The 17,719-nt window shown below is 47.2% G+C and overlaps 1 protein-coding gene across 6 annotated transcripts in view; it reads right to left on the bottom strand.

The window, feature by feature from the left end:
* The window catches only part of LOC139749449 (atrial natriuretic peptide-converting enzyme-like), a 1,171,820-nt gene that overhangs the window by 91,695 nt on the left and 1,062,406 nt on the right, over window positions 1–17,719 (bottom strand). For all 6 annotated transcript variants that reach the window (XM_071663354.1, XM_071663333.1, XM_071663362.1 and 3 more), the window contains one exon: window positions 8,100–8,217. In XM_071663354.1, coding sequence (XP_071519455.1) covers window positions 8,100–8,217 — 118 coding nt within the window. The remainder of the gene's footprint in view (window positions 1–8,099; window positions 8,218–17,719) is intronic.

Raw genomic sequence — 17,719 nt, 5'->3', positions numbered from 1 at the left:
ACTTCCGCTTCCATGGTTCCATCCGCTGCCAGATCCACTCCCAGATATCTAAAACACTTTACTTCCTCCAGTTTTTCTCCATTCAAACTTACCTCCCAATTGACTTGACCCTCAACCCTACTGTACCTATATATATATATATATATATATATATATATATATATATATATATATATATATATATATATATATATTTTTATACTATTCGCCATTTCCCGCGATAGCGAGGTAGCGTTAAGAACAGAGGACTGGGCCTTTGAGGGAATACCCTCACCTGGCCCCCTTCTCTGTTCCTTCTTTTGGAAAAAAAAAAAAAAAAAAAAAAGTTAATTTTTATTTCAAAATTGTTAGCTTTGATGTTTCCTCACTTTTCACAAAAGTTCAAGTTGATGACCTTTTAGAATATTTATTTGATGTTTTGGATGATAATCATTTACCTGTTTCAAAGTCTGTTTTCAGTGAACTGATAACATAATGTTTAAAAGACTATGTATTTCAATTCAATGGAGATTATTATGCTCAAAAATTTGGTATGGCAATGGGTAACCCTCTTTTACTTGTAATAAATAATCATTATATTGAATTTTTTGAAACAAAATTACTAAAGGATATCTTACCTTCTAATGCAATTTGATTCAGGTATGTAGATGATGTTCTTTGAGTTTGGCCAACAAATGAAAATTTACAAACATTTCTTCCCTTACTTAACAATTTAGTACCTTCCATCAAATTTACTGTAGAAATGAAAAGAATGGTATGTCACCATTTTTAGATTGTATGATCCATAGGTAAGGAAACAAGTTTAAGTTTAGCATATATAGAAAACCTACCAATGTATGCTCATCCATCCATTATTACTCATCTCAACATGACAGAGCTAAATTATCATCATTTCAATCTATGTTCCTTAGGGCATCACGTATTTGCAGTCCGACGGTGAGTAACCGCCGTCTATCTATTTCACTCATAATTTTTTCCCCCTCATTCCTCTGTCACCAGGATTTAAACTTGCAAAGAATGTCTTTACTGACAGCGAGTCCAAGTGCTCTGATGGAACGCATTTTTCATCTCGCCAGAATGACAGTCAAGTTGTATGCATGGGTCTATATCGATGCTTTGGTACTTCTTCACGCCGCCATTTCACGGTCAAGCTGAACCCCACTTCGAAACTCATGCAAGATAAAGGCGAAGATTATCCACACATCTGTCTTTCAAGAAAATTGGCTGATATATTCATACTGGTAAAATGAATATATAATCCGTGACATCTGACCCTCATCTCAACACCAGATAGAACCCACGTCTGACATCACCAGACAAAACCCACGTCTGACATCACTAGACCGAACACACGTCTGACGTCGCAAACCGAATCCACGTCTGACATCACTAGTCCTAACCCACGTCTGACATCACTAGACCGAACCCACGTCTGACATCACCAGACCGAACTCACGTCTGACATCACTAGACCGAACCCACGTCTGACGTCGCAAACCGAATCCACGTCTGACATCACTAGTCCTAACCCACGTCTGACATCACTAGACCGAACCCACGTCTGACGTCGCAAACCGAATCCACGTCTGACATCACTAGTCCTAACCCACGTCTGACATCACTAGACCGAACCCACGTCTGACATCACCAGACAAAACCCACGTCTGACATCACTAGACCGAACCCACGTCTGACATCACCAGACAAAACCCACGTCTGACATCACTAGACCGAACCCACGTCTGACGTCGCAAACCGAATCCACGTCTGACATCACTAGTCCTAACCCACGTCTGACATCACTAGACCGAACCCACGTCTGACATCACCAGACAAAACCCACGTCTGACATCACTAGACCGAACCCACGTCTGACATCACCAGACAAAACCCACGTCTGACATCACTAGACCGAACCCACGTCTGACGTCGCAGACCGAACCCACGTCTGACATCGGGCGATCAAGTGTTGACATCCTCACATAATACTGGGTTTTGGATCCTCCACATTCTCAAGCTACCGTCTTCTCTATTTACGATACTGACAAAGAAGCATCGCCTATTTCTCTGACGAACTGCAAAACTGGAGTGATGTGACCTTGGCGTCGAGGTCAAAGGTTCACGTCTCGTTGCCTCAACTCGCATCATTACCTTCGCTCGACATTTCATCTGGTTCACTGGGTATGGGCGTCGTGACCTTCGCCCTGACCCATTAAGGTCATATCAAAGGCTGACACGTAACATTATCATAGCAGGAACTCAAGACGTGAGGTAATGATGGTTGCCAGTCTTGTGTGAGCACATTATGGCACAAGTATAGGATGCTTCCGTTACTGAACCAGTCAGCCATTGCGACCAGCCCCACACACACAGCACTTGGGGTGATAAACACGCAGGCGAGTCAGGAGACCTTCCTGCTGGAGGTGACAACGGTGGAAGCTGTTCCTCAGCTAGTACAAGTGCTGCAATACCCTTTGCACCAGACATGACAGATAGGAGGAACTTGGTAGTACGTGAAAAAGCCAGATAACAGAAGACCTATTAGTCCACGCCGTGCTTATCTGCTGAAGGACAGTAACAGCTTGCTACAGTCGTAATCTATACAGATGATGGACGACATAATGAGACGACGGGTCGGCCTCGAACCCTGGGCAGGGCGTCCGGCTACCTAGGCCACAAGGTTAAAAGACACACACACACACACCAGACCTCTGGTGTTTTTACGTGTGTCCCAACCTCATCTCGGTGGGAGTGGCATGGACTGTAATCTTACGCGGCTATAATGGTGTGGCAAATATGTCGATGGACATAGTATTTCTCAACCTCTACTTTTGTTTTCCATCTCTGTCTTTGAGATAGATAGATAGATAGATAGAGAGAGAGAGAGAGAGAGAGAGAGAGAGAGAGAGAGAGAGAGAGAGAGAGAGAGAGAGAGAGAGAGAGAGAGAGAAACATAACACAGACCCAAGGTCCAAGCGAGGTGGTCTGGCCTTACCACTACTGACCTAGATGCAGTGCCCTTAAATGCTGCAGAAGAAAAAGGCAGCAAAGCAAAGACACATAAAGACTTCCTACTTACTAATGACGAAATTTCGCCCTTATGGCATAGCTAACACGTAGCCATCATCACCTGTCTGGCTTGATGAATGATACTGAACCCCTCCGCCTCCCTCCACGCACCTCCCATCACCGTCGATCTAAGGTTCATCAAGGAGCGACTTCAGCCACCTCTCTAGTATTGTTTCAAATATTTCAACAGCCAGTCCTTGTGTGTTTCCTGTTTCTCCTGGTACTACAATAAATATTGTCAAACTTTATTTTGCCTGGCTGGTATATTCTTGTTTGATATATTATTGATATGTTCCAAGGTATTGCTCCAGACTTACACGTATTCCAAGGTATTGCTCCAAACCTGAATAATCCGTATCTTTCTTTCTCGTGTACTATTAAATCCATGACATCCACTTTGATCCTTTTCAACGGCTGTCTTGTGTAATACATAACCATGTATCTTCCCCTGCTTCTTCCCAAGGTTATACAAAGTGAGGTCTTTCATCCTCTCATGGCAGTTCAGTATCTTCCGAGTCCATCAATATGACAAGTAAAATTGCTTCTGACTTCTCTATCGCGTGTTTATTTCCATTCGTTTGACTGGTCAGCGCATCTGTATTCAATTTCGCTTCTTATCTATACTGCTCCATATTTTCCTGATAAGTCGTCCGTCTCTCGTCGTGAAAGTCCTCGTTATCATACCACTCATTATTAGGCTTGCCAGTGTTATCTTATCGAAGTGCTCAATCTCTGAATTCTCGATTCTTATTCATGGTAAACTACATCTTGGAGTTTTCTTCACTGTTTATGTCTTTTACAGGTGGGGCCTTTTGTATCGGGACGCCGATAAACCGTTATCGGTTCCATGACTTATTTGTTCCAATTTCTCTTTATTGACTGCAACGAGGTTCTCTTCTGATCATATATAAAGTTCTTCAGAACCTGTTGTAGCTTTGATCATTTCCGCTCCCATTTTACACTCGCGTCGTCCACGACGTACTTGACCATACCTTCCTCCACTCTTGTGTCTGTATCAGGTCAGTATGTTCAACAGTACTGAGGCCAGTACCACCTTTTCCTGTGGTGCTCCCGAAGGGGCAGCTTCTGGTTCCGATGTGGAATCATCTTGAGTAATTCTCTGTGAGGAACTCTTTCATCTAATTCCTTGGTTTACTCTACCATTTGCTCTCATCAAACTTAGTACACCTTGTCAAAGAGGCTCCAGGAAAGTCCATTCTCAATCCTTACAACAGTGTTGTTAACATCATTGTAGTGAACTAGTGGTTGTGTTTGTGTGCTGTCGCCTGGTACAAATCCACGCTGGCCTTCGTTTATGCAATTGTATTTGATCAAAAGTCCGTGAATTTGTATATGAGGCGTCGGTCTAACTAGTCTATCTTGTTTCGGAATTAGATCCTCCTGTGTGTGTCATTTCATCTATATCTGCCATGCTACTTTCGCCGATGCTTCCTCACGTTAGCATCAGCATACGTTACTGTTGTCTTGGTCTTCTTCACGAACACAGCTGGTATCCCATCTGGCCCCTGCGCAGGAGCTTCATTATCATCGAGTCTTTTAAAAGTTTCTATATGGTGCACGCATCCATATTTCTATATCATCCACTCTTATACTGTCAAAGTAATTCTTTACTTGAATCTTGTTTTGTGGTTATACTATCCTTAAATCTTTCGAAGAACTGTTCGCTGTTAACATCGACAGTTTGGTTTAAAAACTTTACGGTCGTGATCAGGTCACTCCTCACTCTTCCTTCTTTAAAGGTGGGAAAAATCTAAGGCCTCTCTATTTTGGAATCATCTTCGTTGTCCTCCTCTGGACCTTCTCTTTCAGCTCTTTGCGCTTCTCTAGGAGTGGTGACCAAACATATTCTAGTTTTGTCCTTGTGTTGGGCATGAACAGCTTGCTGAATGCTTCCTTATCCACGAACTTATCGCAGTTTTTATATGTGCCAGCAGACAGTTGGTCTCCTTAACCAATCTTCTAAGGTGGGACAGTGGCGATAGTTATGTACGATGACGACTCCCATGTCTCTCTCAGACACATTCCTTCAGCTCATCTCCCGCTAGATAATATCTACATCGACTCGGGTTGAACTTCAACAACGATCTATCGGACCAACTCTAGCGTCTATGTCCCCTTGTGTGCGCGCGCGCGTGTGTGTGTGTGTGTGTGTGTGTGTGTGTGTGTGTGTGTGTGTGTGTGTGTGTGCTCTTCATCCCGTGTTAACGAAGCAGGTATCTGATGTAAGCCATCCGTCCACATCACTTGACAAAACACAGACTTCCTCCACCACTAATCACCCCCTGCGTCATAACTCTGTTGCTTCTCCTCCAAATATCATTAACATGCAAATGCGTGGCGAGTCTGGCTCCGTGTCCCCTGGCGGGCTGGGAGTCCGTCGTGTGTGGCACAGACTCGCACAGTGTCTAATGACTGTGCCACCCTCGTTATCCTGAACAGGATGACTCAAGATCAGAACCTATCATGAAGGACGCCGTCAACCAATCAATATCGTAGAAAGATAACAATTTCCCCTGACGAATGTGCAGCTCATGATAACAGGCGCTTCTCTTGTGACCCGCTATAATAACTGAAGGTCTCTTGAGGCCACTTAGAGAGACACGTAATCACACATAAAAATCTAGCAAGTTTTGTCACAGTATTATACTCTGGTGGGCATTGGCAGCCAGGAGTGGTCGAGGGTGTGACAGTGTGTGGTGGTCGCTGGGGTCGAGTAACTTTTTCCAGCTGGTAAGGTCGACCCAGCGGGTAGCGTTGGTGCATGATGTACATATCGCTGTAGACTGGTTCATGTCTCGCCAGTACAGTGCAGTGGTAACAGGACAAAATCATGAACCAAAACGTGAGCTTAAGTCTATTATCACGTACAAGATGAACCTCCACATTAGTGATGACTTCGATTCATCGAAAATCTCAGATTTTTTCTTTTCTTTGAGTAAACATATTGTCCACAACGACGAGTACTAAGTAAGGGGCATCAGCTGACAGCGACCAGCTTTGTAATACAAAACACAGACAACATAAGTAAAAGCGACCAAAAAATTACGTTTCCCCATCTTGTCTGGCACGATCACTGAGGAAGCTGGCGAGGACAGGTAACACAAGTCTATGGCAACACTGGATGGACTACCATACACCGAGGCGTAAAGAACTGAATACTGGAAGACATACAAGTACAATGGAAGCTCCAGCACCAAGACCGATTAATTAACTCACTCGCCCATTCATTTTTTATTCTGGAACTTTCATATTCAACTTTCCAGAGGAGTTATCCTGCTCTGACGTTTTGATTCTTGAGTATAGATGATGCCCATCCATCACTCTACTGCCCAAGCGCTCACACAACCATCATCTTCGCTCGATGAAGATATCAATTTCTCTGGAAAATCAAACATGAAAGATGCTACAGAGGGAAGACAATCATAAATAAAAAATCGGCGAGCATGGACACGTGCGAGAGTTGGGTCAAACGTGGAACTTTCCAACTCTGGACTGGATGCGTGTAAACTCCCGGACCAGGAGGGTACGACCGCGGGATATGATAGCTTGGCCTTTTGACATAACTCTTCCAGGTCAGGTCAAAGGCCATGCCATCCTACCCAAGATTTGCACAGTCGAGATCACGGGGTTGAGGATGGCATGACGGAGCCACCTTCCCTCCACCTACTGACGGAGTGGCATTCCTCGGAAGGTCGTCCAGAACTATCGTGAAGAATGGAGGATCGGGAGGGAAAGACATACGAGCTAGGTGCGTTTTGGACAAGTTTCTGCAAACATTCTTCGACGAGCTTGGACGAGAGGCTTACCCCGAGGAGATGGTGGGTTGTGGAGGGAGCGTCCTGCATGCTGATGTGGCTGGAGTGTGAAGATCTGATGACGGGATGATACCTCACCTGCACTGGTTCCACTGTGTGCTGATGACTGCCGTCAGGCGAGAGTCACCCTGCCTATCATACCTGTTACAACAACGTAGTGGAAGTAAGTATGACGTATAGATGACGCAGGATGAGGGCAGCCCCAGGAGCCGGGGATCAGAGTGACTGTGGTGTACGTAAGCACACACTTCACAATGTGGTTTTGTGGAGACCATAATGAGGGAAGCCCTTGGGACGCTGTTCCTACTGACAGCGGGGCAACGTGGAGTGAGGCAGCCAGGTCCATCTGGTTAAGTCATGAATGAAAACTTCATTCAGTATGTGACGATCCTTCCTGCCCACAATATGCATGGCATTTGTCACAGAGAGTTCCACTGATGGATGAATCCTGGTAGAACTGTCTGACGGCGATGATGGCATTCTAGGACACATTTCCTGATCCAGAACCTAATCTGGAAGATGGTCACCCCTGGAACCGGCTACACACGTACCATGGAATGACCACAATGATGATGCGGTCGTGTTTAACTTGTGCAAGTCTTCAGTCCAAATAGTATCTGGCTGCAGTAACCCTCTCCGGTAACTCTTTACGCCTCAAGTACGAACGACGTGACCCTTGACCTCGACGATACGACCCTTGAGCACGAAGGTATGTTTCTTCAGGATGATGACCCGACCTCTGACCTGACCCTTAAAGTTCAGTTGTTCTCAAAGATCGTACCGTTCTGCTTTTTGAGTCACTTCACACATTCATTAACCAAAGACGTTTCTCTTGTGTATTTCAATGTCTTTTGTTCAACCAAAGTTTGAACAAAAAAAAAAAACTACGACAATGAACTCAGACATTATTTATGAAGGTCTCACACGCTGCCCCAGGCAAGGATGTAGACCAGATATGTACAAAACACCGAGGAGTTACCTGGAGGCTTCCCCACAGGTGAAATCAAGGAACACCTGAGTATCACGGGAAGGTTCCGAGAAGCACAGCTGGAACACTGGTTTCCTTCCACCTGGACTTTACCTGAAGGTTCCAGTGCCACAATTGGAGCACTGGTCCCCCTCCCTACTACCTGGACATTACCTGTAGGCTCCTTACACAACTACAGTGGGAGCACTGGTTCCCCTGGACATTACCTGAAGGCTCCGGAGCCGCAGTTGGAGCACTGGTCTTCGTCGGACATATCTTCACAGTCGACGACCCCGTCACAAACGCGCTCGGGCCAGCCCTTGACGCGCAGCTCCCGGGCACAACCTGCAACAGTTAGCAGCATTAAGACATGCTGAAGTAGAGACATTATAGTTACGGAACAATAAACTATAAATGATACTTACAACAGGTCGTTGTGAATGGTGTCAGTCAAGGTTGATGGGGTAAACAAGAAGTTAAGAGAAGGCCAACATACTGGAACGGGATTAGACTACAGTTGAGGTAGTAAACAAAGGACGAGGAACAGTAAACAGAAAAGACTGGGGTACCAATTTATCGACTAAACCCTTGGGGAGATGAACAGCTGGGTTGACTGTGGGCCGACTGCCGCAAACTCGATCAAACCTGTGGGATCGGCCAGGAAAATCGTAACGTTTAGCAACACTAGCCGCTACACCACGGAGGCCCACAATGCTATGGTTTGTTACATATGTCCATCCAAGCTTACTTTAGCGGTAAGGATGTTAGAAAGATGTGAACCGACTTTGAGTTTTAATAAAGGAGGCGGAGTCTGTCACCCTTCCTGGTGGTGACGGTGAGTATGGACAATAGCACAGAGGACATCATCGCTGGACATCTCAGATGTCAGTGTGAGGGAGCAATAAGTATCCACATGAGAGGTGGTAAGTTTAGGGTATCAAAAGGTAGCTTTTTACTGCTGCATATGTGAGGTCATGCCTATCCGTAATTACCAATTTGTTCTATTATGGAGGGAGTTCTACATTCGCAGGGCCCCATGTCTTGAACTTTATAATTTCATACAGCTTAAACTTCTGTATGTTGTAAAAACCCAGTTTATTCCACTCATCTACAATACCTGTACTATAAAGCAATTCATTATATCCCTTCTCACAAGTCTCTTCTCTAATTTCATGTTGTTGTGGACTCTGGTTGTTCAATTCCTACATCTCTTGAAGAACTGTTTACGATCTACGTCATCGACAGTGGCTGACAAACTTATGGGTTGTGGTCAGGATCACCACTCATTCTTCTCTCTTCCCTGGTGGGCAAATATAAGGCCTCTTGCCTTTCCCTTTAATTAATCCTTCGAAACTCCGGGACCATTTTTAACGCGCTCCTCTCCTCCTACTACATCTTTGTGCTTCTTTAATTCTGGTAACCAAACATGAGAAGCATCATCTAGTTTCGGCCGACTGTCGGATATGAAAAGCTTGCTGAGCACTTCTTTATCCACCTTGAATATCATTATAATACTGGAGACACACACAGCCTTTCTCCATTATTGTCCTCCTTATGTGGGCCTCTAACGTAAGGTTAGGGACGATGTTAACTCCCAGGTCCCTCTCACACACGTTCCTTCAGCTTATGCTACATAACATTCATTCTGAGATCTTTTTTCACTCTCTCCAATCCCCTTTATATCAACTCCAGCTGCGTTTCCTCAACCATTTACCAGACAAACTTCGGAGTCTGTCTAGGTCCCCTTGTGAGCTGAGCCATCCTCCTCGCTCTCAGCCTCCCTCATGACTCTGGCAGCAAGTCTGGAAGTCATTCACATTGATCAAGAAGAGTAATGACCTCAGGAGAGATCCCGGCAGCACACACACTGGTGACGTTAATCCATTTCGAGAAGGTTCCCAAGACTTGTGCTCTCTGTTCCCCCTACTGAGATCATCTCTCCATCAATCGAAGAAGTCTACCCCTTATTCCTGCCAGAAGATCCAACTTCTTGATCATTCTCCTGTGTGTTAGCGTCAAATGCTTTCTGGCAGTCCCGATACAGACACTCATATCAAGCCTCCTCATCTGTCTAATACAGAGCCAACTCTCGCGCAGAAATCTAAGAGGTTCGCATTCTCACACTTAAGAAGCCCGGTCTCTGCTGGAGGCATTTGCTTTCCAGTACCTTACAGACCACACGCCTCCGGAAGACTGGGCTGTAGTTCAGCGCCTACTCCTTGTCTTCTTCCTCACACACAATGTCTTTTCATTCTTTGACACTTTACATTTTTCCAGCTATATTTTGAACAACATTTCAAGTGCTCTACCACGTACACCTGTACACATCTTCAGCACATATGAAAAACCTTCATCAAGACTCTTATTATATGGGGTTAGAACCTTTCGTATTCTCTTTACGTCCTCTCTAGAGATATTTCAGGGTCTTCCAAGACCTCCTCCCCATTCCATTACTTTTGCTTGAGCTATATTGTCTTCCATTGTGAAAGCACTTTTGATCTTATTATTCATTTCCTGACAAAACTCTTCCTCCTCCTCCATAATACATGGTCTGAATCCCTCAGCCTCATTTAATGATCTTTAACTGACAATTTACTCTGACGAATCTATGGAAACGTTTTGGATCACTTCCTGCCTTGTTCACAATACTCTTTACAAATTTCCTCTGTTCCTCCTCTATTCTGCCATACTCGTTACAGTTCTCACATAACTTAAATACTGACTGGCTGAAGTACTGTGGATATCTTCATCACAGCCCATCTAGATCATGAGGGAGGGTGTATCGATAGCTACAAGGACAGCGCTGTACGGGCAATCACCCGCAGAGCCTTGCAAGCATGCTCCTCGTGGCCTCTCTTGGACCAAGGATCACCGTGGTTCAACAATTATTACTCCAACACTAATTCTCAATGCCATTCTGAGGACACCTCTGCACCGGCACACGTCATCACTCCCATCAGAGCAGCAAAACAACTTCGCAACATACACTCGTCACATATTCACTCCAGCATACAAGAAAGACGAAAAAAGCAGTCATGGATATCGTGGCAAAGACCTGTATTCCTACAGATAATGAGAGAGAGAGCCGAGAGTTGTCATGCACTGCAAAATCCCTAAATCAGCCAACCTTCACATGCGTAACAACACCAGGTGCCACTCGGGACACACTGGTTAAGGACGACGTGATATACCAACACCGCTGTGTGACTGGGAACTGCACAAACCACAAAGTGGGCCATATTGGGACGACGCATCATTGACCACATTAATGAAGGGGCGCCTACACAAGGCCTGACGTCACAGTTGATAATACGAAAAGAAACACGAGCATCATCGCGTCCAGCACGGGTATACGGCGCGTACAAGTTATGAAAGCTGTCTATATACGTGGCAGTCAACACACGGTCTAACACAGTGGCCACAATCCCCCTGTTTGATGGTCGACCAATTCGACGGCGAGTAGAAGACCCGGCCGGCAACGTCACCTGCAGCAGAGAACCCCTCCCATACCAGCCCAGGGAGATCTGAGAGGATCAGGCTAACGAGTGAGGTCACAGCGCCTGACCACTGATCGGGGTGACATCTGTGTCAAACCCTGCCTTTCCCATGTTGCTCCGACCCATCCTCTCTCCCAAACCAATATCCTCTGCACCTTGACCTGTCTTATACACTATCTCTCGGGACTAGACGCGAATTCTACCTCCACTTTCCTACGGTGGAGATTGTTGATTTAGTGCCTCGTGTTTTGCGTAATTTACTTGCACCTGAAGATGACTAATGCATAGGCGAAACGTTGTGTACATTAATAAATAGATGTTGAAGAGTTATGGAGAAGATGTCTTTGGTCAACCTCCTGGAATGAGGAAAGGTCTAAGACATATGGAAAATTTGTCTAGAAAAGTGAATTACTGCAGGAATGTGGTGGATTTTAACATGATGTGTATGTGAGAAAGGGCTTCCATCATACACTAATATATATATATATTTTTTTTTTTCTTTCAAACTATTCGCCATTTCCCGCATTAGCGAGGTAGCGTTAAGAACAGAGGACTGGGCCTTTGAGGGAATACCCTCACCTGGCCCAATTCTCTGTTCCTTCTTTTGGAAAATTTAAAAAAAAAAAAAAAAAAAAAAACGAGAGGGGAGGATTTCCAGCCCCCCGCTCCCTCCCCTTTTAGTCGCCTTCTACGACACGCAGGGAATACGTGGGAAGTATTCTTAATCCCCTATCCCCAGGGGATATATATATATATATATATATATATATATATATATATATATATATATATATATATATATATATATATATATACATTTCTTACATACCAGTCTGCTGTTTCTCGCCTTATCAAGGTTGCATCAGAAACAGACGACTGAGTCTCAAAGGGTAAGTCATCTCTCAGCTTACGTTTTTTTCTTTTTTTAAAGTAATAATACAGAATGGGAGAATTTCCAGCCCCTCGCTCTCTCTGACTCCCCCTCTCCCTGTACCATATTCTCTCAACCTTTTCCTTCCCAGAATCACCTCAAATTCCTCTCTTTCCCTCCCTGTCTGCTTCCTTTCCATTTGTCCCTTCCTGCTTTCTTTCTCTTTTTCCCATTTCCCTTCCATTACCCATCTCTGCTTGCCCTCTCCCCGTTCCGCTCCCCTCTACATCTCCCTCTCAGTTCTGTATGTAGATGGCATGTTGTTACCCACGGGACCGCAGCAGTGAGAGACCAGCGCTGTACGATACAAGAGATCGACTGGGCAGGTGACACCTTGCCTGAATAACAGCTTAATGGTAAGCTCCGTGAGAGGGGGTTGGCTTGGGAGGCACAGTATACCGTGAGGCACGGTGGCAGGATGAGAGGCTGGGTCAGGGATGGATGGCAGGGTGTGAGGTTATGTGGTAGATTGTGAGGCTGGGTCAGAGCTGGGTGGCAGGGTGTGAGGCTGGATCAGAGCAGGGGAGCAGGGTGCGAGGCTGGGTCAGGGTGTGAGGTTGGGTATGAATAGAGTGGCAGAGTGCGAAGCAGAGCCAGGGTTATGTGAAAGGAAGTGAGGCTAGATCATGGGTGAGTGGCAGGGTGTGAGGCTGGATCAGGCGTGCACTGGGGTAGTGTGGGAAGAGAGAGAGTGATGAGTTGGGCCGCCTCAGCAGCATCGCCTATCCTGAAAATGGATCGAGCTGTGGATGGAGCAGCCTACGTGAATTACAAACAGTGGACCCTGGCTGACCCACGGGGCGACACTGCAGGTACTACCGCCCTCCACAGCTTCCATCCACCCCAGTGACCAGGTGTTCTGCACCTCCTTACAACGATGGGATCACCGTGCTGCTCCTCTTCCCTCACCTTACTTCTGTATCTAACCTTGAAAATGATGATGGCCGACTCTTGTCGTCCGTAAGGTGTATGTACATGCATTATTGCATGACAGCTGGAGACTGAGTGTGAACGACTGGGGCCTTTGTTATCTTTTCCTAGCGCTACCTCGCACACATGAGGGGGAGGGGGATGGAATTCCATGTGTGGCGAGGTGGCGATGGGAATGAATAAAGGCAGGCGGTGTGAACTGTGTGCATGGGTATATATGTATGTGTCTGTGTGTGTATATGTATGTGTACACTGAGATGTATGGGTGTTTAGGTTTTGCGTGTTTGGACGTGTGTGTATATATACATGTGTATGGGGGTGGGTTGGGCCATTTCTTTCTTCTGTTTCCTTGCGCTACCTCGCAAATGCGGGAGACAGCGACAAAGCAAAATAATATATATATATATATATATATATATATATATATATATATATATATATATATATATTTTTTTTTTTTTTTTTTTTTTTCTTTTCTTTCTTTTGCCGGTGTCAAGTGGTACGAGAGTGTGCTGGTGTCAAGTGGTACGAGAGTGTGCTGGTGTCAAGTGGTACGAGGGTGTGCTGGTGTCAAGTGGTACGAAGGTGTGCCGGTGTCAAGTGGTAGCTGGGGGGGGTGTCTGTGATTACAGCATGCTGGAGCCAGGATGGAGCTATGTCTCAAGATCAGAGGGTGAGTGCGTCACATGGCTCATGGTAAGGGAGGTTATGGGTTCATGGGAAGTGTTATGGGGCCAGGGGTGCCCTGAGGCCGGGGGGTCTAGGGCAGCCCTGGAGACAGGGGAGAGTCCTGAGGCCAGAGAGGGTGGGGTTGGGGCTAGGGCAGCCCTGGGGAGAGATGGGGTATCCGAGCGACTAATAAGTCATATGATTAATGAAGGTTGCTGAGATAAGTGGGTGGCCGGGTATAATTGCCTCCCGGGTAATTATTGATCAGATTAGTGGCGCGCCTTCGACAATTACCCTGCACAAGAGGAGGAGACGCTGCACCTCGCCTTCTCCGTAGGGCACCGAGACAAACAAGGCACACACAAACACACAAGGACGCCGTTAACAATCGGGAAGTGAAGGGCCTCAGCCTGGCCCGGATGTCGAGCTATGCAGCAGTCTTGTTGCCGGTGGCAGGTAATGGGTAAACACAGTTACAGAGGACATGAGAGAACAAGGGGAGGCCAAGTGGCTTGAGGGAAGGCAACACACACACACACACACACACACACACACACACACACACACAGCCCAGGGAGCCTGGCCCGCCAAGCCGGCCTCTCGTTACTCATAGTCAACAAGTCGAGGGTCTGCAGCCTCCGCCTCCAGTATCAGGGACCAACTCAGGCTGCTTATATTGCCTGCTGCTGCTCCTTGCCTACCAGGGGAGGTAGCGTCGCTACTGCGATAGCTGGTTACCTACCAGGGGAGGTATCGTCGTTACTGCGATAGCTGGTTACCTGCCAACTTGTTGTGACCCAACAGAGGAAATATGTGGCGGACGTTAATACAGGCCAAACAGTTTGCCCCTTGTGCTATGTGGTCGATTTAGGCGAGCAAATCATCCACAGAGCCAGACACAGGTGGCCACTATGGCTGGTCCACTGTCCCTGCAGGCTGAGGAGGAACAGCTAGGCCGTACGTAGAGCGCAACAACAACGACGAACCGAACACAATTCACGAGAGTGCGACATGGTTTCGTAGATGGCCAGTACAATCACCTCATCGCAGGCCAACGCATATTAACCGAGCTTTTGCACAGGAATGAAAGAGATTCACTGTTGATGATGGCAATGCATAAAGTGATGGAGAAAATGGGGGAAAGTCGTAGTATAATACGCTAATGAGGTTGTGGGTAGAATGGCGGACGGTAGGCGAGGTGGGGAGGGGACACAGTTGAAGGCCTAGGAAAGGGGACTACTGAGGCTAAGAGGAAACGGGTTGGAACCCATCAATGGGAAGGGAGGAACTATATCTATAATGTCAAGGGGACAGAAGGGGACACCACTGCGGCAAGGTGTAAGGGAGGATGCTGAGGGCGACGGGGAAGAAGGACGGGGGATCGCTAAGGGCGTGGCAACTGAAAGGAGACCACTGAGGGAGGGGAAGATGGAGGGAGATTAGTTAACGGGGACTAGAACCAACATTACTACACCACCCCCCACTTCAACCATCATATCTACCACCATCATTACCACCAATGACACCATTATAATCTCCAACACCACCACCACTGACACCATCATAATCTCCACCACCACCACTGTGATATCACCACTGACACCATCATAATCTCCAACACCACCACCACTGACACCATCATAATCTCCACCACCACCACCATCACCACTGACACCATCATAATCTCCACCATCACCACTGACATCATCATGATCACCAACATCCGTACTACCACCACGACTTCCACCATAATCATGGAAGCGCTGACAACGACCCCCAACCACTGCTACCATTAAGACCATGCCTCACCTGTACTACTATGAACATTACAACTACCATTACCATAACTACCATCTTGTCCTACGATCATCTCCAACACCAGTCACCATCAACTACCTCCAACAATCACCACCACCACCACCAGTATCACCATTACCCCATCACTATGACCAACACTCAATCCCCCTTACTGACAACGCTGCCATTATCACGACAACCATCAACCACTAACTACAACCATTACCACAACCACCATCACGACCACAACCACCATCACGACCACAACCACCATCACGACCACAACCACCATCACGACCACAACCACCATCACGACCACAACCACCATCACGACCACTACCACCATCACGACCACTACCACCATCACGACCACAACCACCATCACGACCACTACCACCATCACGACCACAACCACCATCACGACCACTACCACCATCACGACCACAACCACCATCACGACCACAACCACCATCACGACCACTACCACCATCACGACCACTACCACCATCACGACCACAACCACCATCACGACCACAACCACCATCACGACCACAACCACCATCACGACCACAACCACCATCACGACCACTACCACCATCACGACCACTACCACCATCACGACCACTACCACCATCACGACCACACCACCACCACCATCACGACCACTACCACCATCACGACCACTACCACCATCACGACCACAACCACCATCACGACCACTACCACCATCACGACCACTACCACCATCACGACCACAACCACCATCACGACCACAACTACCATCACGACCACTACCACCATCACGACCACAACCACCATCACGACCACAACCACCACCACGACCACTACCACCATCACGACCACAACCACCATCACGACCACTACCACCATCACGACCACAACCACCATCACGACCACAACCACCATCACGACCACAACCACCATCACGACCACAACTACCATCACGACCACTACCACCATCACGACCACAACCAGCATCACGACCACAACCACCATCACGACCACTACCACCATCACGACCACAACCACCATCACGACCACAACCACCATCACGACCACTACCACCATCACGACCACAACCACCATCACGACCACAACCACCATCACGACCACAACCACCATCACGACCACAACCACCATCACGACCACAACCACCATCACGACCACTACCACCATCACGACCACTACCACCATCACGACCACAACCACCATCACGACCACTACCACCATCACGACCACAACCACCATCACGACCACAACCACCATCACGACCACAACCACCATCACGACCACAACCACCATCACGACCACTACCACCATCACGACCACAACCACCATCACGACCACAACCACCATCACGACCACAACCACCATCACGACCACAACCACCATCACGACCACAACCACCATCACGACCACAACCACCATCACGACCACAACCACCATCACGACCACAACCACCATCACGACCACAACCACCATCACGACCACAACACCATCACGACCACAACCACCATCACGACCACTACCACCATCACGACCACAACCACCATCACGACCACAACCACCATCACGACCACAACCACCATCACGAACCACAACCACCATCACGACCACAACCACCATCACGACCACAACCACCATCACGACCACAACCACCATCACGACCACAACCACCATCACGACCACAACCACCATCACGACCACAACCACCATCACGACCACAACCACCATCACGACCACAACCACCATCACGACCACAACCACCATCACGACCACAACCACCATCACGACCACAACCACCATCACGACCACAACCACCATCACGACCACTACCACCATCACGACCACAACCACCATCACGACCACAACCACCATCACGACCACAACCACCATCACGACCACAACCACCATCACGACCACAACCACCATCACGACCACAACCACCATCACGACCACAACCACCATCACGACCACAACCACCATCACGACCACAACCACC

The sequence above is a fragment of the Panulirus ornatus genome, chromosome 1 (assembly GCF_036320965.1).
Source record: "Panulirus ornatus isolate Po-2019 chromosome 1, ASM3632096v1, whole genome shotgun sequence".
Lineage (NCBI taxonomy): Eukaryota > Metazoa > Arthropoda > Malacostraca > Decapoda > Palinuridae > Panulirus > Panulirus ornatus.
This window is presented reverse-complemented; position numbering and strand designations above follow the sequence as displayed.